Raw genomic sequence first — 25441 nt, forward strand, 5'->3', positions numbered from 1 at the left:
TCCTGCTTTTTCTGCCTTTAACGCACCATATTCCTGAGTAAGCCACTGCTCCCCGATCAGGCTTAACTAAAACAAGCCCTCTGACATCAGCAACTATCCGTTGCAAATATAATATGAGATAATTTTCTGCCTTATATAAGAATAAAAATTTGCAAAGGCATCTAGGTGCGGAAATAAAATAATACTGGGGACAATTCAATTACTGCTTTGACTGTCCAAGCTCCGATTTTAATTCTGCGGTGAGCCAAATGAAATACCCTGGACCCAGCAGTATTGATTCCAGCTGATGTTTAAAAAGCATCTTTTGCTTTGAAATAAACGGAACCCAAACTCGGGCTTCTCTTTAATCTTCCAGCGAAAATGGTGCGGAATCCTTCCGTACAAAAGCTCGTATCTGCATTCAACTGCAGATTCCTCCCGGCGAAGCGTTGGGAGGGAGAGATCCCACAAAGGGGGCTGGGGGGGGGTCCCCCAGCTACGCACCCCTCCACGGACACCCCCCGGGTGGGAGCAAGAGCCAGCGCAGGGAGTGACTGCAGCGGAAAACATCTACACAGTGAGATCCCTCCCGGCTAAACCAACCACGCGTTCCGGTGCCGAGCCCCTGACGCAGCCAGTACTGCAGGTGTACAGCAGGTTTGCACCGAGCACAGCTCATTTCGGAGTCACCTACGAGTACCTCTGCGAGACACAAGTTCCAGGGATGAAACCCATGATTCAATCCGTGAAAACAGAGTATTTTATGGCTTTCTTGACTGCCCTGTGTGCACTTTACCAAGCCATTCTCTACTCCCGGGGAGTGCAAGTCCCGGCTTGGTGTCCAGAACCCCTCAGCGTGCCCACAACCCAACCAGTAACAGCAATGACATCGGCTTTGGCAGGTTTCTTGACAGGAAAGAAGGTTTCCGTAAATTACACCCCAAAACATACAGCTGCGTATACAACCGTATCTCATCTATCCCTCAGTGCTGGGGAAGAGTTTCTGTTTGCAGAGGGAATTCTCCACGCTCCCAACTGGAGCCGCCAGCCAACACGCGGACACGTACAACAGCCGGGCTGAAGTCAACAGCCAAAAAAGCCCCTCGAAAATGAGAACAGCGCTGGAGGTACGCTGGTATTTGCCCGTGAAATTCATGGGCTCGTCCCGTCGGAGCCCCCTCAGTGGGAAGAACAGAAGATGCGTTTGCTGACAGAGGCTCTGACACTGGTGAGGGGCCCAGAGGATGTCACAGCAGCTTCAGTTCTCAGGCATTAACTAAAGTCTTTTGATTAGTGACTCGGTAAGGGCCGGTCGCTCATTACGAACCCAAACGCATTTCTGAAGGAAAAGAAAAATTATCAAATAGCCTGCAGGTGCGAATTAACTGGGAGGTTTTGGAGCGGACTCCTACCCAACAGGAATGTAACGACTCTGGACAGAGATAATAATCACATCGACCCCAAGTTTCTGGGCTCCGTGTACAGGCAACGAGAGAAACGGATCCTCAAAGCCTGATGTGGGCACCCACACATCCCATGGTGGCACACACCTTGCACAAGCCCCAGGAAAGTCTGATGCTGTGTACCTGCACCATGAGAAAAATCCCTAGAGAAAGGGTATGGGCGAGTTAACTCTTAGAGGTTAGCATGATTAGCATTAATATAATGACACCATGTCTTGGCCATAAAATAGTGCTAGAGGCTTCGGTGAGCAAAATATTATTAAGCAGCTTTCAGACATGAATATTTTCCAATCATCCCAAAGTGAACAACAATCACGTATCCTAAAATCTAGTCAACTTGAAATGTATCTCTGCAGTCTGATAACACTGACTTAGTGTTCAGTGGGAAAAAAAGCAGCAGGGTGTCATTCTTTTTCTGGATTACTGCACCTCTAAATACAGGAATTTCAGTTGCATGTTGATTATCATGAACAATTTGTTTCGAATTTAACACGAACCTTTAACTGCGTCCGACCTGCTGAGACCTCTTCTAGCCTAGCAAAAATGACTGTGCATTTTTTTTCTTTCCCCCCCCTCACATTCCGAATAAATATTGCTCTTTAAAAATAAAAAAAAAAAGAAAGCAGCACGTCTCCTGGGTCATGACTTTGCACTGTACGTAAGTCACTTCAGAAAATCCTCAAAACTGCCAGTTAGTAAAATCAATGGAAAAGATGGCTTTGGGAATGGGAAGCGTAACTCAGGCGCGGCGGCAGCGGCAGGAGCACGCCGCGGCGGCGGCGAGGAGCTGCAATGTGGCGCGTTTATCATTAGATAATCACTCCCCCCGAGGATTAGCAGCACACAGATGAACCTTGTGCCACACAACACACTTGGGGTGTCATTAGCTCATGATAACCCCACTCCCTGCCATCTCCTCTTGCTTAATTAGAGGTTACAAAGGTTATAATAGGACTAAAAGAACTTGGGCGGATAGAACTTGGAATGAGTGAGACCTTAATCAATTCAAAACCGGGGGCTGCACGTGCGTAGTCAACAAAGGCGGAGGTGGGAGACCACAAGCATGCATCATGTTTTAAATTAATGAGCTAAAACTTCAGGAGAATGAAGGAATCTGGACGTAGTCTAGGCCTTATTTCCCCTTTGCAAATTCCAATTCACATGCCACGTATACATTAAAAAAAAGAAACCCAAAAATGTATAGGGGGTATTTTAGGACACCAGCTCACCGGACATAAATTAAGCGCAACCCAAGCAGAAGAACCAAGATCTCCAGGGTGCCTCAGCAGAAGCCAGCTAAGCCACACACATGCTCGAGACGCTTCACGGTGGCTGCAAAAATCGCGCTTCTCCGTCTAAGTGTTTTATTTCTGGCCGAAACCCGGCAGCCACGCTCCGGCGGCGCGCTTGGCGCAGGGCGCCGCGGCCGAGGGCACGGCTTCTGCTCTGCTGTGTAAACAAAGGCCACCCCTGCAGACGGAGCAGCCCCGGACCTGCTGCACTCAGAACTGTTTTCCAATTCACTGTGAAACATCAATTATCGTTATCAAATAACAGTATCTCATCTCAGTCCATTATCAAGATGGGAGTCTTATTTTAGCTGGACGGCAGCCCTATCTGTATATCAAGGCTGGCCGCAGTGCCAGAGTGAGTGAAAGGCTGTGAAATAATCAATAATCATCATCAAATTGTGGTCGACAGGTTGTGAGGATGGAAGTTTTTGATGAAACCTCAACCTTTTTTTGTGCAGCTGATAAAGCTTAACCTTTGCAATACCTGATAACTATGACTCAGTTGAAGGCAGCTCTACATACACGGAAAAGCTCTGGCTGCTCAAGCCCCCCCGGAATGGCTCGGGTGAACTGGGAAGCCCCTTTGTGCCACCAAACACGGCTCTGGAACTGGGCAATCAGCCGAGACGGAACCACCGCCAGCCTGGTCTGGGGATTTTTACACCCCCCCCCCCCCCCCCCCCAGCTTTCTCTTCCAAGGAGGGAGAACCACGCTCAGTCCCAAAGCTGAACCAGTTAAAAGTTCAGCCTAAAAAGAACAACCTGTGCATAGCAACGAACAGGAGCAAGAGAAAAATTGCCAGCAAGTATTTGCCTATTTAAATGGAGGCAGCTTTCCGTTATCCAGAATAAAAGCGGGATGAGATCACGCAGATAAACGAAAAAAAAAAAAAAAAAAGCTTAAAAACACACATGCATTAGGCTAATTGCGCAGTAGCCTTTCTGCTAAAGTTGTTATTCTTACTCAGCCCTCTTCTTATGATAATTTCTTTTCAAAATAGAACTAAGGCGCAGGATAAGGTTGTAAACATTTTGTACCGGGTTTTCATTTTTGAGCACAGGCTGTGTCATTCGCAACCTGAATATAACCTCCCTGTGAAGAACGGAGAGGTGATTCAGCCATACATTTTCCCTTTTAGCTATCCATCAGTTTCTCTAGAAATAGAAACTTGAGGAAGTTTGTCAAAAGCCACACGCACAGGCAGGATGGGAATTTCAAGCAGCATGTACACATTTCTAATTTTCTGGGCTGGTGTTTAGGTAGAGCACGGAAGCAGAAAGGGCACCACACAAACCACAAAGTCACCGCTGTGTTTAGAATCACTGCCTTAAAAACCACACACCCCCCATCCCAACCCAACCCAACCCAACCCAACCCAACCCAACTCAACCCAACCCAACTCAACCCAACCCAACGCAACCCAACCCAACCCAACCCAATTCAACCCAACCCAACTCAACTCAACCCAACCCAACCCAACTCAACCCAACCCAACCCAATTCAACCCAACCCAACCCAACTCAACTCAGCTCAACCCAACCCAACCCAACCAGCTCTCTCAGCACTCAAGACAATGGTAGAAGTTGACTGTTGGTCAGACTGAGCAAGTAACACAAAAACTGTCCGGTGGTTTGACTAGACCTTTGGTAATCATAAAACTTGGAACAAATTCTGTGGAATCTGGCAAAACCTTTCAGCATCATCGCTGAAAAATGGGTCCTGAACCTCCAGGCCACCACCACCTTCGCCGTGGGACAAGCCAGGCCTCGCACTGCTGTACTCACGAGCGAGTCCTGGCTGTTCCCCAGGGACATCCAACCGCAACAGCCGGCCGTGCGGCCCGCCAGCTCTGCGTGGGACGCTCCTGCCCACGGCAAGCTCCACGAGCTCTCACCCCCGGGGAGTCTCCGTGGGTCCCAGCCACGCCAACCGCCCGTCTTCTGCTCACAGAGGGTCTCGAGCCCTTTGGCGGTGCGGAGTTTTTGCCCGCAAGAGAAGCAGCTACCCCGGCTGCCTGCACAGAACTGCAGCCCAGCTCAAACCCAATCATTTGGCCTCAGCCAAAAAAAAATAAAAAGAAAAAAAAATAACCTCTTGGGCATTAACTCCTCAGGCTTATCAGGCTGTGAAAACGGATATAAACCCAACAATCAGTTCAGAACATGTTTGCATTTCAATTCAGCGAGTTATTGGCAAAACACCAAATCTGTGGTCCCTTTCCTACGCCAAATCCCTGTTGCATTGTTTAGCCCGTTTCAGGATCTCCGTCTCAACCTCTAAGAGACACAAGAAGACACTGAAGGACTAAAATGATAATTAACGTCCATTTCCTGGCAAAACCAGAACCTATATGCAAGATTAAAGACTTATCTATACCCGCTACCCGGTATTTTCAGAGCCGTGCTTAAAACTGATGAATTTTCTCTTCAGACAAAAGAATAAATTGCAACAGAATCATTTGCTTTTCCCAATAAAAAACTTCAGAAGCAAGATGTGCACTGGTAAGCATAGCCAAACGCAGGAGCTCTGAGTGAAGCAGCCGAAGAGCTCGCAGCTCGTTAACACGGACTCCCACCAATCCTCAGAAAAATAAGGATGTTCCAGGGAAAGGCAGAGAGCTCCCGCTATTAGTTGTACCTTAACGAGCAAAGAGAAAGACCTGAATAATTACAGGCTTACCTACCTGATGCAAATTGCCCCCAAGAAAGGTTATGTTTCACGCAACATTGATAGCAATGAAATGTTTATGTAAACACGAGCATTGCCAACGATGTAGTTTTACAGAAAAGAGGTTGCATCAAGCAAGCTTGCTGAAACCTCTTGGGCTTGATGCTAAAAGTCAAAACCCTTCTGAAAGGCGCCTGGTGCAGTCTTACACGTTCCTGGGAGAAACAAAAATGATACGGAACGAACAGGTTGGCTGTTAGATGGATTAAATACCGGTTAATCGATGCGGGTTGGAAAGCAGCTGTAAACAGAAAAACCGCTGCCTTCGTGCATTTCTCCCGGGGCCCCAAAAGGGCCTGACTTAACCTAAAAGCCGCGCAAAACCCGCTGCCGACAGAGCTGGAGGAGAAGTCCGAGAGGGTTTGGGGAGGAAAAACCAGAACGGCACAGTCCGCGAGAGCAGCCCTCCAGCCCCTTTAGCGAGTACGACGGTGGGGCGCTGGCCACAGCACCCGCGTGGAGAAATTTAAGGAGTTTCTTATGCAAATTAACAGTTAAACGTAAACCAGGACCCACCGGTCGGAGGTGGAAGCTCCAGCAAAGTCAAGCCAGAAACAAAACGCAGCTTTAACAATGAAAACAATGAACTACTGAAACAAATGATGAGGATTCCGGCAGATTTCCCGTTATTCTAAAATTTAAGATGAAGATGAGCTGACCTCTCTGAAGGCGCGCCCGGCCAGACCCGATGATGGTGGCGATCCCTCCTCACCCCTCGCCTCCCCTCCGCTCCCCCCCCCCAGCTACAATTTGGCTTTCCTGAGAGAGACGTCACCCGTGATGAATACGCACTGAACTGCTAAATGCTGCTCTGGAGACCGCCGATGTCACTCTGATGGATGTGGCATCAGGCACTATCGGAAATAAATAAATAAATAAATAAATAAATAAATAAATTAAAAATCTGCTCTTACAGGGAACTTGAGTCGTCCCTCGGTGCGGAGGGGACGCAGCAGGACTGGGAAATCCTCCTCCAGAACCTTTACCTCCCATCGCCTCTCTTGGCCTCGAGGGACTTAAAAATATTCTGGTCGCGAAATCCAGCGACAGAAAACGCTAAATGGGTTCAACAGCAAATAATATTGTATGAAAATATACCAGTATTTTACAGAATTCTAATTTCAACTTTCAGAACAGAGGCCCTAGTGCAGTATAATAGTAGGAAATTGCTTATGGTGGATCAGTCTTATTTATGACAAAAACAAAGTAAACCCTCCGTGGTGGCACTTCATACGAAGAATCTAAAGTACAGGGTAAAATAATATTAGTGCAAAAGGCAAAACTACTACAAAGGAGCCGTCCCCGTAATCTCCTTCAAGATGCGGCTATTTTATAGTAAAAATATAATTTAATGGATTTAAAAAAAAAAAACCCAAAACAAAAAACCAAACACCTGAAGTGTTTGATAATTCTATTTGCCATTATTATTTTGGAGCTTGTTATCAAAGCACCTAAAATTTTACAAGGGATCTGGACATTTTACATTGTCTCCTTTTTCATAACAGTTTTTTCGTGTAGTTCTTTCTTGCTGTTTATTTTTTTTTTATTTTTTGTTTTGTTTTTTATTTTTGCTTATTATTTGTGGTTTTTTAAATTTTTTTTTAAAATTTTATTTTATTTTTTGTTTGGTGTTTTTTAAATTTTTTTGTTGTTGTTGTTCTTGGTTTTTTTTAATTTTATTTTTGTTGGTTTATTTTTTGGTTGTTTATTTTTTGTTTGTCTTTTTTTTTTGTTTATTTTTTGGTTGTTTGTTTTTTGTTTTTTCGTTGTTTTTTTTTTTTTCATTTTTTGTTTGTTTGGTTTTTTTTGTTTGTTTTTTTTTTTTTTTTCATTTTTTGTTTGGGTTTTGTTTGTTTGGTTTATTTTTTGTTTTTTTTTTTGTTCTTTTTTTTTTTAATTTTTATCTTTCTTTTGTTTTGTTTTGTTGTTTTGGTTTTTTTTGTTTTTTTTTTTTTTTTTTTTGCTTTTTTTTTGTTTTTTTTTCTTTCTTTTCCCCTCAAAACCTTCGCGAATTCTCGCCGTCACTCCCGACCTTTCCGAGGCCGTGCCGCCGGAGCCTCGCGGAACCTTTCCCTCCGGATTGACGCCACCCAAAGGAGCCCACGCCCCGCGGGTCCCCGGACGACCCGAGAACAAACCCCCCCCCCAGCCCGGCGGCCCCCGCTCCACGGCGGCTTCCCGAGCCGCGCCCCAACGAGCCCGTCGGCTTTGATCACCCGCGTCACGGAGACGGCGCGGGAAACCACGAGCCACGGGTCAATAGTGCCCGCGTGGACGGCGCGTGGAAAAATCAACAGCAGGGCCCCGGGTCGCTGCCGAGAGCTGAAGGGCAAATCGATCCGGCGCCACGGGGAGGGGCCGCGGCCCCGCTCCCCCCCCCCGTGTCGGCCGCTGGGAGCGCGGCGGGAGCCTGGGTGAGCGACGGCACGGAAAAGAGAGAGGGGCAACCTCATTTCTCTATTAAATGCTGGGAAAAAAAAAAAAAAAAAAGAGATTTAAAAAATAAAGACCCAATGCATTTGGAATACTCATGATACAATACAAAGGGGTTGCAATTTTCATTCTGATTTAACGTTTTAAAACCCCCCCCACCCCCCGAAATGCGAATTTCCTCAAAATTAAGCTTAAATGTAGGACATTTTGAGATGTTATGATTACTAATCTATCTTTTAAAACGTTAGGTAGAATTCACAAGTTAACACACACACCTGCACAGCAGCAGTAATGGAAAGCAAAAGCAAAATACCGAAATGCAGATAACTTTACTGGCAGTATTAATAATTGACACCTTGTTAAATAAGCGATACTAATATAGTAAATTTTACTGGAGAAAACCTATCCTATATAAATGCTGATTTATTATTTGTTAAAAAAGGTGATTCTTGACATCCATCATTCTCTTAATCATTAGGTGCAATTTCTCAGTCAAGTCCAGGCAACCACCTTTCTTGAAAACAAAATAAACATGCGCTGGAAGGAAAAAAAAAACTACGAACCATTTTTGTTAAAATGCCTCCTTTTTTCCTGCAAGAAGGTCATAAAATTCCTGTCGTTAGCAGCCTATTCCACCTATAGCGTAAAAAGAAAGTAACTGCATTTAGGGTGCATATTTAGGCCAGCGCTTGGCTCTGCTGCTGCTAATTCCTGCAAATTTTTCTACCGCCTGTGTTAAATCTGTGACATAATTTCAGTGGCACAGAACCCCACACCGCTCAGATCCTGCCGCCAACTCAACTGAGAAAGGATTTTGATTTATTTGATTTGTGGTTTGTTTTTTTTTTTTTTTTTTTTTTTTTTTGTTTTTTTTTTTCTTTTTTTTTTTGTTTTTTTTTTTTTTGTTTTTGTTTGTTTGTTTTCTGTTTTCTGGTTTTTTTTAGCATGGCTGCGTGATACGAAAACCTAACTTTTTAAGCTTTATTTTTATCGCCGTAACTACGTTAGTACGCACAGTGCTAAGTTCCCAGCTTGCTGCCTCATGCATTATTCAACGCCAACATCACAAAATCAAAAAGCAAGCGCAAGGAGGGAAATCTCTTGTCTTTTATGAGGATTTCTGATATTTCCCCTTCCGGCATCTCGGGAGCAAGGCAAACCCGGCTCCCCCAGCTCCGTCTCAGGAAGGGGCGATGTTGCCCCCCCCCAAAAAAGCAGATTTCCCATCTGAAGCAGCAGAGCCGGGAGCCTGCGCGGAGCGGCTGGGGAGGAAGATGATGTTTGGTTCCAGGAGAAAGGAAGAGGTGACACATCCGGACAGACAGCGGGATGGAGGTGAGGGGGACACCCCCCCACCCCCCCCCCCCCCCCGGAGGGGACACCCCACCGCCCTCCCGGCCCAGGAGGTGGGTGACACCCCAACAGTGCCACCGACCCCCCCGGCTTCCGCGGGGCCGGGACAACAGCCTGCTGGGCTGAGCAGAGGGATGCCGGCCGCCTGCAACAGCTGCTGCCACAAGCCGAGGTTTTAATTAAAGTTGAAAAGCTTTAATTGACGGAGAGCTTCTCTCCCCCCTTCCCCCCCCCCCCCCCAGCGCTCTTCAGAGCCGCTACTCCCTGGGCCCGGTTTCCGTGTGAAAGAAAAGATCAATTTGAACGTGCACCTCCCCACGCGAGTTCCTGAGCTGTGGGGGTTTGACGACACAAGGACCCCCCCCCCCCACGGTGATTTGGTAGGAAACCACCAAAAAACGCCTCAGGAGCGAGTAACGCATCTGGAGGGGGAAGAGGAGGCCCTACATTACAGGAACACGCCCGGGGCACGAGAGCGACGCGTCAAAACCACGGGGTTTGGGGTGCGGTTTCATCTGGCAAAGTAATATTCCGATAAAATGCCTTTCAAAGCTCTGGTTTCACGGGAGACAAGAAGGGAAAGAAGATCTGGGGGAGCTCGGCAGGGAGGCTGGCATAAACACCGAAGGCGGTCCACGTGCGGCCCCCAACACAGATGACTGGTTTTGCTTAAGAAGGGCTGAAAAAAATGGAGAGTGTGTTATAGACGAGGAGTTTTGAGAGTCCTCTGCACCTTTCAAAACCAAAGGCTGGAAGCGAGCACTAAGGCTGCCTGTAAATAAGGCAGAAGGGTAAAAACCAAGGAGAGGAACCGGTTATTTCAGCTAAAAGTCAACAGTGGTGCGAAGACTTAAGGAGGCACAACTCTATCGTTGTGGGAATTTAAAAAAAAAAAACACCAAAAAACAACCAACCCACTGAATTTCCAACTTTTGATATTTTAAGGCATCAACACGCTGGCACGCCCTTCCAGCGGGCGTGGAGGAACCCGCGGCTCTTCCAGCCCCCGCGGCGGCAGGAGCGGCCCCCCCCCCCCGACTGTGCCCCCCTCTGCCCATCCCAGCGCTAATTGCAATTAGTGCACACCCTTCATGATGACTATAAAGGGGGGGGGGTAGGTGGGGAAAGCAGTTCCCCCCCTCTTCTTAGCCAATCGGTAATTCTGAGGCCTGATTAAGGCAAGCGCAGGCGTGAGCTGTGATGGGGCAACTAATAAAACTTTCGTATGTATTTCCCACTTTTAAACGCGAAATGATGTTTATGGCTTCAGGAAAAGATGCAAAAAATCACCTATTTTTAAACAATGAACGGCCAAGCCATTTTTTGATAGCGCGTTTCCGGTAATATTGTTCAAGAAACGTCACAAAGAAACCAAACGAGCTTAAGCTAGAGGATGGCCTGCGGCAGACCAACATTTTTCTGGGTAGAAACGAAGCAGCAATTCGTATCGAAAGCAAAAAGGTCCCAAAAAGAGAGCGGGGGGGGAGGGAGCCTGGCCAAGGTGCCCGCTCCGCGTCACGGCAGGGCCCCAGGCACGCGCCCCCATCCGTGCTCGAGCTAAGCACGCCACGGCAATGCAAACAATCTGATGGACCGTTTGGAAGGCTTTAACTTCTGTAAAAAAAAAACAAAAAAACCCCCCCAAAAACTAAAATGTGAGCTTCTTTCCAATTTCAAAACTTTTTCACCGCGTCAATCCTGGAGTTCTTTCCCATCTTCTGAGCAGCCTGAAATCTGCAACTGTGAGAAATAACTTCAAAGATCAGATTTGCAATAAGAAAAACTGCATCCAACAGATGGCGTTGCCCCCTAATAATCATATCTGGCACTCACCAAATTTTCCTGTCTCATGAATAATAATAATAATAAAAAAATCTGCAAAGCACCCTGCCCTAGCCACCCCGCGAGTCCCCTCACAGTCACACCCACCTCCGCTTTCCGTGGTTGGAGTGGAAGCTTCGTCTTAAGAAAACAAGAAACCAAGCGCCGTGAACATTCAGCACCAGCTCAGGCGAGGCGGGCGAATCCCTCGGACAGTTTCCTGGTAGAAATGCGGAGCCCCGGGAGGCTCAGAGAGGAACCTCGCAGAGAACGGGCGGGAAAGGTAAAAAAGAGAAAACCCGGGGTGTTTTACCACGCTGGGCAAATCCAGCCAGAGGGGTGGTTCTCGTGGAAGGGGGCCAGAGACACCGGATATATCAGCACACGCAGCTCTTGGGGGGCTCGTTTTGTAGGTAAATGAATAAATCATGACCCAAGCGACTTAAGCTAAACCGAGATAGAGCAGCCCACATTTCCTCTTTGCCTGCGTTATCCAGCTATTTATAAAATAAATCTGGCCATCCCGGCTTCCAGAGGATGGGTGTCTAAACAAAAAATAGCGAACACACAACGCTGTCAGCGACTGGATTTGGAAAATAAACCCCAGAGTGTCAGAGCAAGCAATGAACCAGTCACGTAGACCGCGGTTCCGCCAGCACAGCGGCGTGACCCTGCGGATCTAGCAGGAAGAAATCTACCCCACCTTCCCTATACTGCACGTTTCGTAGGGAATAAAGAGAACAGCTTTGAGAAACAACAGAAAAAATCCCCCATATTTAAGCACACACGAAGGGAGGAAGGCAGATTCAAAATGCAGGTATTTTATCCAAGCTTTACGTAAAGGCTGTCGAAATTCAATGAGAAATAATAACTGATCACATAGTACAGGGAATAATGAAGAACATCAACAATGAACTTTTCGAAAAAAGGCAAACACTTTGTCATATAAACATTTTGAATTCCAAGCACTCATTCCAACATTATGCTTAAATAGATCCTCTTCTAGGTCACCGAGAAGAAAATACGTACCTTGTTTAACCTCAGAAAAACTGTAAATACCTCAAACCTAAGCATCGTGGCATTTTGTAGAGAGGAGTTTTGGGGAAAAAAAAAACAAACCAAAACAAAACCAAACCAAAACCGAACAAAACCTCAGCAGATTTGCTCTGTGACTTCTACAGCAGATAAGGATCCCGCTATAAACCCGCGCTTTTAAAAATCCGATTTTTTTCATTTATTTCCGAGCAGAGGTATCGCCTACCGTTGGGCTTTCATTATTAACCCATGGGTGGCACCCCTTCGGTTCCAGTGAGTGAAGACAGTAGGGCTCTATATACTTCTGAGGCCTTCATTAAACTATTGATCCCCTCGGCATTATCCATAACGTTCCAGCAGCTCAGCATGTCAACCGACGCAGAGCTCGCTGCTCTTTCCTTTCAATAACTTCCACACTTCACGGGAGGGGGGGGGGGGAAGTCACAATGATTTATTTACCTGACATTTCCCAGTCCGGATGTCGTAGAGGGCCACTGAACCATGGCGAGCTCCCACCGCTATTCTGTGACTCCGCTCGTAATAGCTGACCATGTAGAACCTGAATGGAACATCAGAACAGGTAACAGGTGAGACCCGACCTGCCTGCGCGCCGGGGAAATTAATTTGCAACGCCACCGGGTAATTAACAGCAGTGCTGGAACAGAGATTTGATTTAAAAAAAAAAAAATTAAAAAAAAAAAAAAAAAAAAAAATCTCCATCAGCTGCCAGTTTTCCTACTTGGCATTCAGCAAACAAAAGCCCGCTGATGTTTGATGCATCCCCACCGATTCACATCAGGTTTCTTTATTTTTACCGCGCAGCGCTGAGCGCTTTCACGGAGTCTGGGAAGAATCTACGCGCTACGCACCAGGTGCCCCAGTGCCCACGGGTGTACCACGTTTACAGTGGACTGCCACGATAATGCTGGACCTCAAATTTCAAGACAACCTACCACCCTGAATTATTTCAGAGCGCTACTGCTCGAGAATCAAACGGGAAAGAGGGAGAGAAAGCGGCAGGAAAAATATGCAGACTCATACATTTTCGGTTGGCATCAAAAAATAAAAAGGGAAAATTCATCAAGTGCTCGTTAATCCAGGGACATCCTCCAGGTGAAGAGGAGCCAAGAAACCCGCAACAGTCCTTGCTGTCCAGTGTAACCGTATGGCATCGATTTGAATTCAAACAATTGCAAAATTCAAGGGATTTCTGCACCCTGAAACACGAGAGAGTCAAAATCCTCATTTCAAATTCAAATCTTTGGGAATATCATTGTGCCTTTCTTATAAAAAGGAGAACAGACCCGTGAAAACTGCCAACTGCATTTCCAATTAAATTTTATTTTTACAGTTAAATTTTACCATAATAAAGTCTGCCGGCGATTTCTGGACTCAGTCTATACAAAAATGTGTTGCTGACCATATTTATGGCTTAAAGCAACAAACCTCACAACCATCTATCTCCCCGTTCTTCAGGATTCCACAGTGCCATAGCAACTGCTCTCTTGCAGGAGTGAGACACTCGGTTCTACAGCGCCGGATGGCAGACGGGAAGAAAAACTGCAGGAAACGTGGTGTTAGAGGGAAAAAAAACAAGGGAAAAAAAATCAAAAAAAAAAAAAATTAAAAAAGAAAAAAAAAAAAAGAAAGGAAATCCCTAGCTGCGCGGGAGAAAGGGCAAGGCTAGGTAGCTGAGATGCACTTTGTGTCTGTCCGTCTGTCCGTGCCCATCGGCCCTCCCCGGGTGAGGCACAGCCCCCCCGGCCCGTGTAACATCCCGGGGCCACGTACCATCTCCATCAGCTCCGTCTGCGGGCAGCGTCCGCCCCATCAACCCGCCTTTGGTCAGTGGGGGCCCCACAACGAGCTTGTCATTTACTACTACTATTATTATTGAGAATAATGATATTACTAGTAGTAGTAATAATAACAGCAAAATAATAATGATAATAACAGCAGCAACAGCAATAATAATAATGATAATAGCAACAACAATAATAATAATGATAATAATAGCACCAACAATAATAATAATGATAATAGCAACAATAATAATAATAATAATAATAGCAACAACAATAATAATAATAATAGCGACAACAATAATAATGATAATAATAGCAACAACAACAATAATAATAATAGCAACAACAACAATAATAATAATAGCAACAACAACAATAATAATGATAATAATAGCAACAACAATAATAATAATAGCGACAACAATAATAATAGCAACAACAATAATAATGATAATAGCAACAACAACAATAATAATGATAATAATAGCAACAACAACAACAACAATAATAATAGCAACAACAATAATAATAATAATGATGATAGCAACAACAATAATAATAATAATGATAATAGCAACAACAACAATAATAATAATAATGATAGCCACCAAAGCAGAATAATACTTTCTCAATTAAGAAGACAAAAAGGAGCGCTCAGAAAAAAACCAAGAGCTGTTGGGAAAGAGCTCGGGGGCAGACAAGGCGGGAGCCAGTCATGAGAAAAAAAAAAAAAAAAATAAAAGAAGAGAAAAAGAGGATAACGGTGTGGGCGAACAGGTCCCCGCAGGGTCTAAAGCCTCTCCGTACGTGGTGGATAAAGCGTGGGGCTGCAACTGGGGGGGGGGGCCCTGGTGTTTTGCCCCGTTTCACATCAAACTACCAACACGTGCACACTGCAAGCGGTGCCCCAGGTGAGCAGGGAGGGGGCTGGTTTCCAGGCTATTTGATACAACCAGCAAGCTCGGGGTTTCTAGATAAACTTCTAAAAAAACCACCCGCTGCTCGATCAGTGCAAGCACAATGGACCGCAACAGAAAGTTTCCCTACAGAATGTTTTATATCCCCATTAATTCCATTACGCTCCTGAGCGGGCGCAGGCCACTTGTCTCCTCCTATAGATTTAGAAAGAGAATATCCTGTACTCTTTTATGTAAGCAAACAGCATTTCTCTCCTCGCTGCATTTAAATGCCCATTTAGACAGAGCGCTGAGTCAGTATTTTCCTTTGAAAAGAGGAATCCATCAGACTACGTAACCACAGAGCGTTTGGGGGAAAAAAGCTTCATGGAAATAGATGTTTTTGAGTTTGCTCTTCCAAAAAAAAAAAATAAAAATAGTCTTTAAACTGTCCTTCAGTTGCCAGCTCTTCAGCCTCATTCTTTCCCTTTCAGTCAGCTTAGCACTGTTCCAGCCGCACACAGATTTAACTGCGGGGATCCTTTGCACCCCCCTTTTCTAAACCTAATGATGGCAGAGTGCAAGAGGGCACCAGGCGCCAGCACAGATTTCCAGTACGCTACAAATCCCTTTTTGCAAGCCTGGCCGGGGCACCCCCCACGCAGGGGCCCGTCCCACGGGTGCTGCCCCAGCCCCGCTCCGCCGGCGAGCCTGCCTTAAGGACCTGGGAGGAAAATTATCTTTTTTTTCTGGTTTTCTGCCACCAAATATTAGTGGGCTTGGGCTCATACTGGAAAAGCCACTGGCCCAGCAAAGGCCCCACTGGCTTCCTGAAGGATCGAAGGGGTTATAAAACTTTTTTTTAAAAAAAAAAAAAAACCAAACCCTAACATTCTAGCACAACAATGGGATGCAAAGTGTTCATTAAAAAGAATTTGTTGATTAACATCACGGCTTCATTAAATTTGCATTTCAAACATCAGTATCTTACAATAGCCAGAGGGGTTCTGGATTATAATTTCTTCAGTCCTACTCTACATTTCATTCTTTTTTCTTTCCCTGCTACAGAATGAGGCTTCAGGCTCCCCTGAGCATTACCCCAACAGCACCTCCAGCTGACGGACTCGGATTCCTTCAAACATACTCTCCAAAATCCTGGAAATAATCAAGATATAAAGTTTTGTTGTACAGCCTCGCTTCCTTAACCCTTGAAACTCTCACTCTTCCTGCCAGCCTGCTCCCTAGTAAAGAAAGCCGTGTGAACCGCTTGTTATTTTAAATTTAATCTGCCTTCCTGGGTGAGGCGACGCCGTTACGCAGCCGGCTTTAACTCAGCCGCCCGGCGGGGACCACTCGCCCCGCGGCCGCTGAACCTGGAAAACGCTCCGGTCAAAGCCAATTTCGCCGCTTTCAGCATCGCCCCGCGGGATTTTAAAAGCAGCATCGGAAACGTTTCCGACCCCGTCGCGCCGCGCTTCGGCGCTCAGTTTGCTTTGGCGGGGAACGGGTCTGCGCGGCGCACGCCAAAAGGCGGTGTGATCCTCTGTAAGGAATGAATGTGCCAAAAAATAAACGCTGTAATCATGTGTGTGGGGGGGGGATAGGATACCCAGGAATATCCCCAGCGATGGCTTTACCTCTCCACCAGCCAAGCAGGGGCGAGTCACGCTCCCAGCCAGTCGCAGCGCGAACCGCCACGTTTGTGCACCAGGAAAAAAAAATAAAAAATAAAAAATAAAAACCAGCTGAAAACCCGAGAGAAACGACACCGGGGCGCTTGACGGCAGCCCCGGGTTTGCCGCTGGGCACGCTCGCCAGCGTGGCCACGAGCAGCCCGGCGGGAAGAGCCCAGCGACAGCGCCCGGGTCGGCAGCGGGGGGGTGGCGGCGAGGGGGCCCCCGCTTGGGATCCCGCCAGGGCTTCGGGCGTTTGCCACAACCCCGATGGGAACTTCCCGCGGGCCGAGCGACCGCATCGCCGGGGCGCTGTGTCATTTTTACAGTGGCTATAAGGAGGTAGAAGAGGAAATATTACTGGCAATTTAACAAAGTTTTAAGATAACGCATCGCTATAAAAATACAAGAGAAATACGGAGGTTTTTACGCTAATTCCCACTTACCCTCGCATTTCTATTTTAAGGCAAGCCTTTTAAAGTATTAGGAAGAAGGAAGATTACCTCTATCAGTATCCTACCTGTCAACAGGATAATTGTTCTTTTCTTGAAACTATTCAATATTTTAATAGCCTATTAAATTAAAACGTAATGGTCGACAGATGATTATTACAATTTATTGGTTGTACCAGTTTAACAGTATAACTGGGGTGTTTATCATCGCCTAAAGACACCGTAAGTGTCCCCGTTTTATAAATCAGGTTTTACTGGGTGAAAGTACCGCTTGACGAGCCAACTAGAACTGGCCCCGGGCTGGCGATCTCCTCCTCCTCCTCCTCCTCCTCCTCCTCCTCCTCCTCCTCCTCCTCCTCCTCCTCTTCCTCCTCCTCCTCCTCCTCCTCCTCCTCCTCCTCCTCATCCTCCTCCTCCTCCTCCTCCTCATCCTCCTTATCCTCATCCTCATCCTCCTCCTCATCCTCCTCCTCCTCATCCTCATCCTCCTCCTCATCCTCCTCCTCCTCATCCCCCTCCCAGCCCTCCAGGCAAATTCACCTGCGTCGTTTCACCGAGGCAGGGGCCCGGGCTGCCCCGAGCCGGGAAGGTGTTCGGCGCTTTTTTATCCGTCACCTCCAGCTCCCCGCCCTTCCCCACAGCCACGTGCCCCCGTGAAGAGCTCAGCAGGACTTGGGGGGCGAGCCCGGCTGCCACCCCACGAGGCGGATTGCAGCAGGGAAGAACATTTATTCTTAAAACTCTCCACCAGAGCTTGAGCTCAGAGGGCAGCCGAGCACCACACAGCCCCACCACTCACCCAAATCTGGGACAGAGCCCTTAAGCTCCCCAAGCAATTCAAAGTTTATTTGCCACTTGGCCAAACTCGCCGACCCACATCGTGTGGCTGGCAACACCACCCCCAAGCCTCATCCCTATCTTCTGCCGCCACCATCGCCTTTTTTTCCCCAGTCGCCTTGACGGTGGCAACTAATTCACCCAGGCTGGTCGTGCGTATCGGCATCTAACTTGTCACTCAAGTGCATCACTCTCATTTTTCTAACGACAAAGATATTGATGAACCCTTTGGAGGAAGCTGCTCAGCTGGCACGGCTGTTCCAACGGAGTAGCCGGACAGAATTTTTCATGACATCGCACAATATTTACCTCTTTTTTGACTTTTAAAATATATCCAGGCTTCAGGGAGTCGCTAATGCTTTTCTTTTCTGATCCACATCTGGCAGAGAAGTAAAATCCTACAAGGGCTCAGAGGCGAGCTAAAATCACTCTTCCCATTTGTTGTTTTAAGGGGCAAGCATCGTGTAAAAGATGGTTTCACTCTTAAGAAAGAAAGATATCCTGCTGGTGACCCTACAATTTGCTTCACAGTATTCTTGGAGGGAGAGCTCACCTGCAGATGGCTGGGAAGCATTCCTGAAGACCTTTCTTCTTAACTAAAGATCCTTCAAGGCAATACATGATGATGTCCATAACCTTGGAAACAGAAGTTAAAATCATTTGACACACTGTATGTTGTGTTTCGTAATACAAGTTCTAGCAGGCAAAAAGAGAGACTTTTTTTGTGCCCGACTGCGCCTTTGGTATCTAACTTGAAAATACAGTGGGGCTAGAACAAACAGGAACCGTCTCTTGCTTATGACAGAGTTTACAACTGGAACCCTTCAGAGTACCCGTAAACAGCTCTAAACCAACAAACTACTGGTCAGCGTAAGCTACCGGAGCCCTGGTGTGACCACGGCATCGGTAGCAAAGATGCAAATCCGCTGCCTCATCTGGACCAGTCCTCAACAACTGTCGGCAGCACTAGCGTAAACACACCCACGCACTCAGGCGCCGGAGCCACGAGCGCACCGTACCTCCAGCAAATTCTTTTGCTTGTTTTTTTTTTTTTTTTTTTTTTTTTTTTTCCCAGCAATGCAATTTAATGCAATTTAAATGCGATTTAAGCTTCTAGCGTTCAATAAAAAAAAAAAAAAAAAGAGCTGGGTGGTAGAAAACAAATCCTCCTCACCCACAGAAAGGCTTTGAGCAAGCTGGGCTAGTGGCAGGCGTCCCTGGGGCGCTCGAAGTAGATGACCTTTAAGGTCCCTTCCGACCCCAACCATCCTGTGGTTCTACAATTAGGGCCCACGCAGAACAAAATCCTACGATTCGCCTCCAGGCCAACCCATTCTTCGCTGCTGCACCAGACCCACGAGCAGATGTGGCGGAGCAGCCTTACCTCCACCAGCAGGTCCACAACGTCGGTGGGCATCTTCTCAATAAGTATCTCGATGACTCTCAAGATCTCTCCCTTGGCCCGGGCGAGGGTGGTGGTGTGAATGTTCTGCTGCGACTGCGTGTTGGCTGCCAGGGCGGTGTGCCTGTGCACCTACCGGAGAGCGGAGTTACGCGCGCGCGCCCGCACGCTCTCGGCGCTCACGGTGCATTAGGGGAGCCCGGTAGCAGGAGGAACGCTTTGCTTCCCTTTGAGACCTGTGGGTTATCCCCCCCTGCCCCCTTACGATGAGTAGAGTAATGCTTGCCCTTGGTGCGGTTTTTCAACAAGGGCTTATCTGTTTTCAGTAATTCTTAAGCTCTTAGAACTAAAGGTCGAGATAAGCGAGTGCCGCGGTGACTCGATTTTCGCACGCCCGGACGTTAGCTTTGGGTGTCAGACACCTGCTCTGCAGCGGGTTTTTTCTTTTGGCTGGTGCCTCCCCGCAGCCCGTCCCACCGTTTCGGCTCGGCCCCAGCTCCGGGCTGGGCCCGGGTTTGCTCAGACCGGCCGTGCCCAGCCTACACCAACCCCACGGCACCGAACCCTTTCCTCCGCACCCGCCAAGCTCACGCTCACTGTGCGCGCGCACCGCTTAAAGGGAAGCACGGCGCTCGTGGAAGGTTACAGGAGCAGGACAGAACAGATGAAGGCAGACACAACCCATCGGCACTCAGCTCAACGGCGCTCCTGTCACGGATCGCGCGCGGTTGGGCTATCGGCAAATAATCCCACTTGCCGTCTCCCTTCTCGGGGAAGAAGGGAGGGACTTTCGGTTCCCCGTCTCTGCCGGCGAGCCCGGAGCCTCGAGGCCGGGAGGAGGACGAGCTGCTGCGGCCCCGCTCACCTCCTTGGCGATGGTGGTGATGAAGGCGGGCGGTCTGGCCGTGGCGATGAGGGAGAGCGCGTGTCGCGCCGAGCGGGCAGAGTCGGCGGCCGGGCTCAGGGGCAGCCCCATTGTGATGCTAAACGGGCACCGGACAAAGAGAGGGGAAAGAAAGAAAAGGAGCGTTAGAAATACAGAGGGAAAAGATTAGGAACAGCTTATAATGTCAGTTCAAGGTCAACGGGAGCACTCAAACAGTTAGAATATAATGGACTTCCAACAATGAAGAGTGATTAGGAGTCAGGGTGTTCTATCATCACATACAAAATCGAATAATTAACCATGAAGATTGAAAACAGTATGTGCATCTGTCCAAAGTGTTAAAAAGGCCTTGTTAACAAATTATCTCTCTCTGCTGAATACATATCGCCCAACTGAGGACAAGGCAAACACAGAATGCCTTCCCAAGAATTTATGGTTTATTCTTTTACAGCATTTCAAACGCGGGCTGAAAAATACCCTGTCCGTAGTAATTCTTCCTTAATTCAGCTAAGCACTGCTTATAGGTGAGAAAAGCAAGAAGCTTCCTGGAGAACTAAACCCACCGAATCTATACGGTTTGATTTTCTTTACTGCATGACTCAGTCGCAGCAGCATGATGGGATGGACAGGCAGCCCCCCACCTTATGCTTTTCCAAGCACCGGAATTATTCAAAAGCCCTTTAGAATTTCTAACACCGAGGTTTTAACTGCAATTCTCCGAATAACAGCAAGGGATCAACTGGCGTCTAAATTTCCCGTGCGAGGTGCTTTTATTTGCTATGACAAGATTAATGCAAGAAACAATCAGGTAGTAAGTACCCCGTAACTACTTTAAGCAAAAATAAAATCCGGTATTTAGTAACTGAGAGCATACGTGCGTGACAGAGACTGCACATAGGCTCATTTTTGTCCGAAAGCTTCCTTTCTTAAAACTGCACTATTTTAACTATATGTCACAGCAGAGCCCGGGTTTTTGGGGGCTAACTGTACGTTATCCAGCAATTCTCCAAGTCCGCCCCGCGCTCCCACCCCCGGGCCGCCCGAAGCACCGCCAGCCCGGGGGCCCAGAGCACGGGGACCCTTCCAAGCTACCAGCTCGGTGCCTTCAGGGAATTATTTAATATATAAACCTCCACCTGCTGCGTGCCGAAAGGCGAGAGCACAGACTCCCAACAGCACCCCGAGGCACTCGGGCGCCGAGGGCTGCGCGTTAGGGAAGAGCAAAGCAGCGTTTCAGCGCCGGCTTCGAGGCGCTGCGGGCAGGCAGCCCGGCAGGGAGAGGGACAGGGCAAGAAACGGTGGGGAGAGCTACGGGGAAATCGGGGATGGGCGTGCTCCGAGATGGAACCCAGCTTCTGCAGAAGGGCAGGGAACACCGGGGCACCGAGCTGCCCTGGGATCCACCCGAAACGTCCACCCAGCCCACAAAGGAACCCGCCGCGACTGTTGCAGCAAGGGAAGAGAGACCGCAGAGCAGTTTGCCACCTCTAAAACATTTCAATGTTTCCCCGTAACACAGAGCCTGATCAATCCCGCTGCTCTGAAGTACACTTCCACCAAGGAGGAGCCCTAGAAGTTTTGTGTTGTTTTGTTTTGGTTTGGTTTTAAACCAAACCAAACCAAAAGAAAGTTTCTTCTGCTCATTCCTGGTATCAGTCCACCATCTGAATACGTGGCAATTCTGCATGGATTTTACATGAAAAACTGTGTTTGAGAACGCCCTGAAAGCCCTCCTCAGCTCTCCGTTCTCTTCGTTATTTTACCTAGAGATTCAGGAACAGAACAACAACAACAACAAAGCAAACAACACACAGATGTTTACTCTTTTTTTTTTTTTCCTGTGGAAATGAAGTATTCTTCTGCACAGGACCAGGGGCAGCAATCGCCGTTCGGGCAGCTCGGGGAGGGAGCAAATCCTCCCACCTCCCATCAAATGAGCAGCAGGTTACTCCTTCGCCGAAGGGCTCGCCCGCTACATTCGCTTCACACACTCCAAACCCCGCTGGTGCCGCTGCCGCTGGCTCTGCCACCTCTGCCCACCCCACCCTGCGAGGCCACGGGCCAGGAGAGCTTTTTTTCCACTCCCTTGGACCCCCCCGGGCTGGCTTAGCCCTTCCTTCCACCTTAGAGCATCCTCAAGGGTTCTTTAAACCAGAAAGTTGACAGCAACCCCCCCCCCCCGGGCAGGCAAGCCCCAGGAAATAAAAGCAGAGTCACAGAGAACAGCCTCATCGGTCCATACTTCTACCCCTTCAGCATGGCTACGTGCTTCCAAAAGTGGTTTATCAGGGTCAACCGGGTTCGTTTTGCTCTGAAAATAAACGAGGGAAAGGAGAAACCAACCCAACCCCGAAGGCCTGGAAATCACGATCCAGGTGTCCCGTATCCCGGGCGCAGCCACCCCTCCAAACAAGCCAGCCAATCTGCCTCCTCACCTTGTGACATTAATATTTGAGAGCTGCTCTGCTTTCAGGCTAAACCAGAAACTAAATAGTATTCTGGTGTTTCCTAGCCCGGCCCCTACAATATTTGGAAGCGAGACGGGAGGAAAGCGACATTTTCAGAACCAGGATGGGGAGCACAAAAGGTGCTTTTTTTTTTTTTTTATCCCACACCACTTCCACAAGAGACCACATGTGCAAATGCGAGTAAGAGAAAATAAGCCTGACATGGCACTTCCTCAGATGCCCTGAAAATTTCCTCTCCGTCGCTATTTGAAGGGGTTCCTCCCCCTGTGCTCTTCTGATTTTTTTTTTTTTTGGTAAGGAATAACAGAAGTTTACAAACCCACCTAGCTTACTGCAAAATCTGTTTATGATTTTGTAGAGGATTTAGGTAGCATGGGGTAACGGAACAGTTACATAACTTATCTCTTTAATTCTTCTAGTTTTTGAGAGAGAGAGAAAGAGAGAGGTGTCTATAGAGGACGACACCTCTTGATTTCTTGAAGCGTCTTGAAAAAGAATTCTATATGCAATATATGATTTAATATTGCGAAAGCTTACAAACTGAATACTCTGCAAGAAAGAGCTTCAGGGCGGTTAGAGCATTCGCTGTCAGATCATTTTTCCCAGAGCAACGACAAGATGCGGTATGGACCGATCACCCTTTTACAGCTCTGAATTCACAGAAATACAAATCAAAGTTTCTTACCATTTTCTTCCCTGCCGCTCACCGTTGTTGTATGCATTGAAACCCCTGAATCTGAAAGCCGAGGAAGCCTCTGCAGCACCGGAGATGTCCCCGCCGGCCTTTCACTTGAACAGAAGCGAAGCAGGTGCAAACCCACCGTCCGGAGGGAACTGCTGGCTTTCCCGCCCAAACTTCGGCGCTCAGATTCAGGGACTCTGGGACCGCCGTGTGTTCAGCCAAGTCGGCGGTGCGTGCCGGCCCCCTCGCCCCCACCATCCCACTCCTGACCTCCCCCCTGCCCTGCGAGCCGAGCCAGCCCCGTGCACCTCACCCACGGGCCGGGCCCCGCTCGTCCCGCCACGCGCGCCAGCCTGCCTGCGGACGGCAGTGAAAAACTCCCAGCGGTCACCGGGTTCATCGCTCCCTTCTGTTTGGGCCTTTTTCCTCATTTCCAGAAGGCTGAGCCTCAGTGCCCACTAACCTGCACCGTCAGGGAGTGACGCTCTCTCCTCTCCCAAACCCATCACCAACCGCCAGCAACCCGCACGTCTGGAATTTTCTGGGAACCCGCGTGCTAGCTGGATAATGCTCTCAAAGGAACACAGACTTGTTTCAGAGATATCTCGTTTTCAAGTTCAGCACAAGTTCTCACAGCTTCAGGGTAATGTTTACGGACTTCACCGTCTACAAAAAGTAAGGCAGGTGCATTTAAAAAAAGCTGATTCTTAAAATGAGCGGCAAGCACCAAGCTGCCCGCGAAGAGCTGGAGCTCATACCGCGGAAAAACGTATCGGTGGCGATGAACGGAAAACAGTCGGATCTCTGCATCTCTCGACTTCCACAGCCCGATGCCAGCTGAAAACTCCACAAAGCTCAAAGCTGCCCTTTCTCCTGGGACAACCGCAGCTCGCCTCGGCTCAGCTCCAGCCTCCCGGAATCCAAGGTCTACACCAGAACCGGCACGGACCCAAATCCCGGCGCTTCCCAGGTTTAAATCAGCTCCGTAGCGGCAGCACGCAGCAGCTTGCCACGTCTAGGACCAGGTACCCCGCTCACATTTCTCCTTTAAACCCCCCCAATTCCAGCAATTGTTTAGGCTAGGTTCTAAAAATGTTCCACCGTCCTTGAAAACTAGGGATGTCCCTACTATATATCCTACGGCTCCCCAGATAGAATCCCTAACAATATAAAAGTAAAGTTTCCCACTAAACACAATCAAAACTAAAGAGATTTAGCTAATTATTTTAGGCCACACCCCCCCACACATATATATATATATATATAAACATGTGGATAGATTAGAATGCAATCTGCTAATTTTGGTATATCAGATCATCATCTATACCGAACTGCGCCTTGTAATTCAAAGAGCAAAAATAATGGCCAGCAGTGATCCCCACCATCATCCCTGCCAAGAAATCAAAGCCCAATAAATGCTAGAAAAAAATACTCTTAATCCTCACAACTGAGCAGCTTCATTTGGCACGGCAGGCTAGCACAGTATAACCCTCGGGGACTAGGATGAACTGGGAGAGCGGAGGTGTTATAAATACCAGAGTTTTGGTTAACAGCTCAGATATTTATTTAATTCAGAAGGGAGAAAAAAAAGAAAAAACACTAGTAGGTTGTTTTGTTTTTTTTTTTTTTTCGCTCAATAAACGCGAAGTGATTTTTTTTTTTTTTTTTTTTTTTTTTTTTCCCCCCCTTAAAGCAGAAGCTCGACATAAAAGCTCTTTCATAAAATGTTCTTAACATCAGGGAGAAGCCGGGCAGCTGCGCGCTGTTATTGTGTACACGGTAAATCAGGCACAAAAAGGGGCAGCTCAGCAGGGCACCGGGAGGGTGAGATGCACACTTAACCCCCTGCACACGTCGCTGCTCTATTTCTTTCCATCTTGCTCTGCCTGCGGTCGGTACTGTATCCGCCCTGAACGTAACAGGCCATTTTCAATCTAAATCTTGTTATGGATTAATAAGCAAACACTTTCTCGCTTATTATGCAATTTATCACGATGAAAATTGCACTGGGCTCCTCAGGGCTACATGCTGATACATTCATTTATTCAGTGCTCCGTGGATAGAGAGCCATACTAATCTTTCTGACAGCTAAGGATGTCATCGCAAGCTGAAAATGACTTTCCAAAGGACTGTGTTCGCTTGGCTTCTGAAAGTCCGTATTTACATACAATAGGGCTTAGGAGATTCTCTGCAAGGGCAAAACGTTTTTGTTTCTTTTGTCACACCGCAAGAAATA

At 47.7% G+C, this 25441-nt stretch overlaps 1 protein-coding gene across 4 annotated transcripts in view; it reads right to left on the minus strand.

Annotated features, from left to right (window-relative positions):
• The window catches only part of WDR7 (WD repeat domain 7), a 125102-nt gene that overhangs the window by 14231 nt on the left and 85430 nt on the right, over positions 1-25441 (minus strand). For all 4 annotated transcript variants that reach the window (XR_006166696.1, XM_042804856.1, XM_042804855.1 and 1 more), the window contains 4 exons: positions 20035-20152; positions 19152-19301; positions 18321-18403; positions 12564-12663 (listed from right to left, as the gene is read on the minus strand). Coding sequence is in view for 3 of the 4 variants with exons in the window: in XM_042804856.1 (XP_042660790.1) it covers positions 12564-12663; positions 18321-18403; positions 19152-19301; positions 20035-20152 (451 nt within the window). In the remaining variant the exon portion in view is untranslated. The remainder of the gene's footprint in view (positions 1-12563; positions 12664-18320; positions 18404-19151; positions 19302-20034; positions 20153-25441) is intronic.

Source organism: Tyto alba, unplaced genomic scaffold, assembly GCF_018691265.1.
Source record: "Tyto alba isolate M040663 unplaced genomic scaffold, T.alba_DEE_v4.0 Super-Scaffold_42, whole genome shotgun sequence".
Classification (NCBI taxonomy): Eukaryota; Metazoa; Chordata; class Aves; order Strigiformes; family Tytonidae; genus Tyto; species Tyto alba.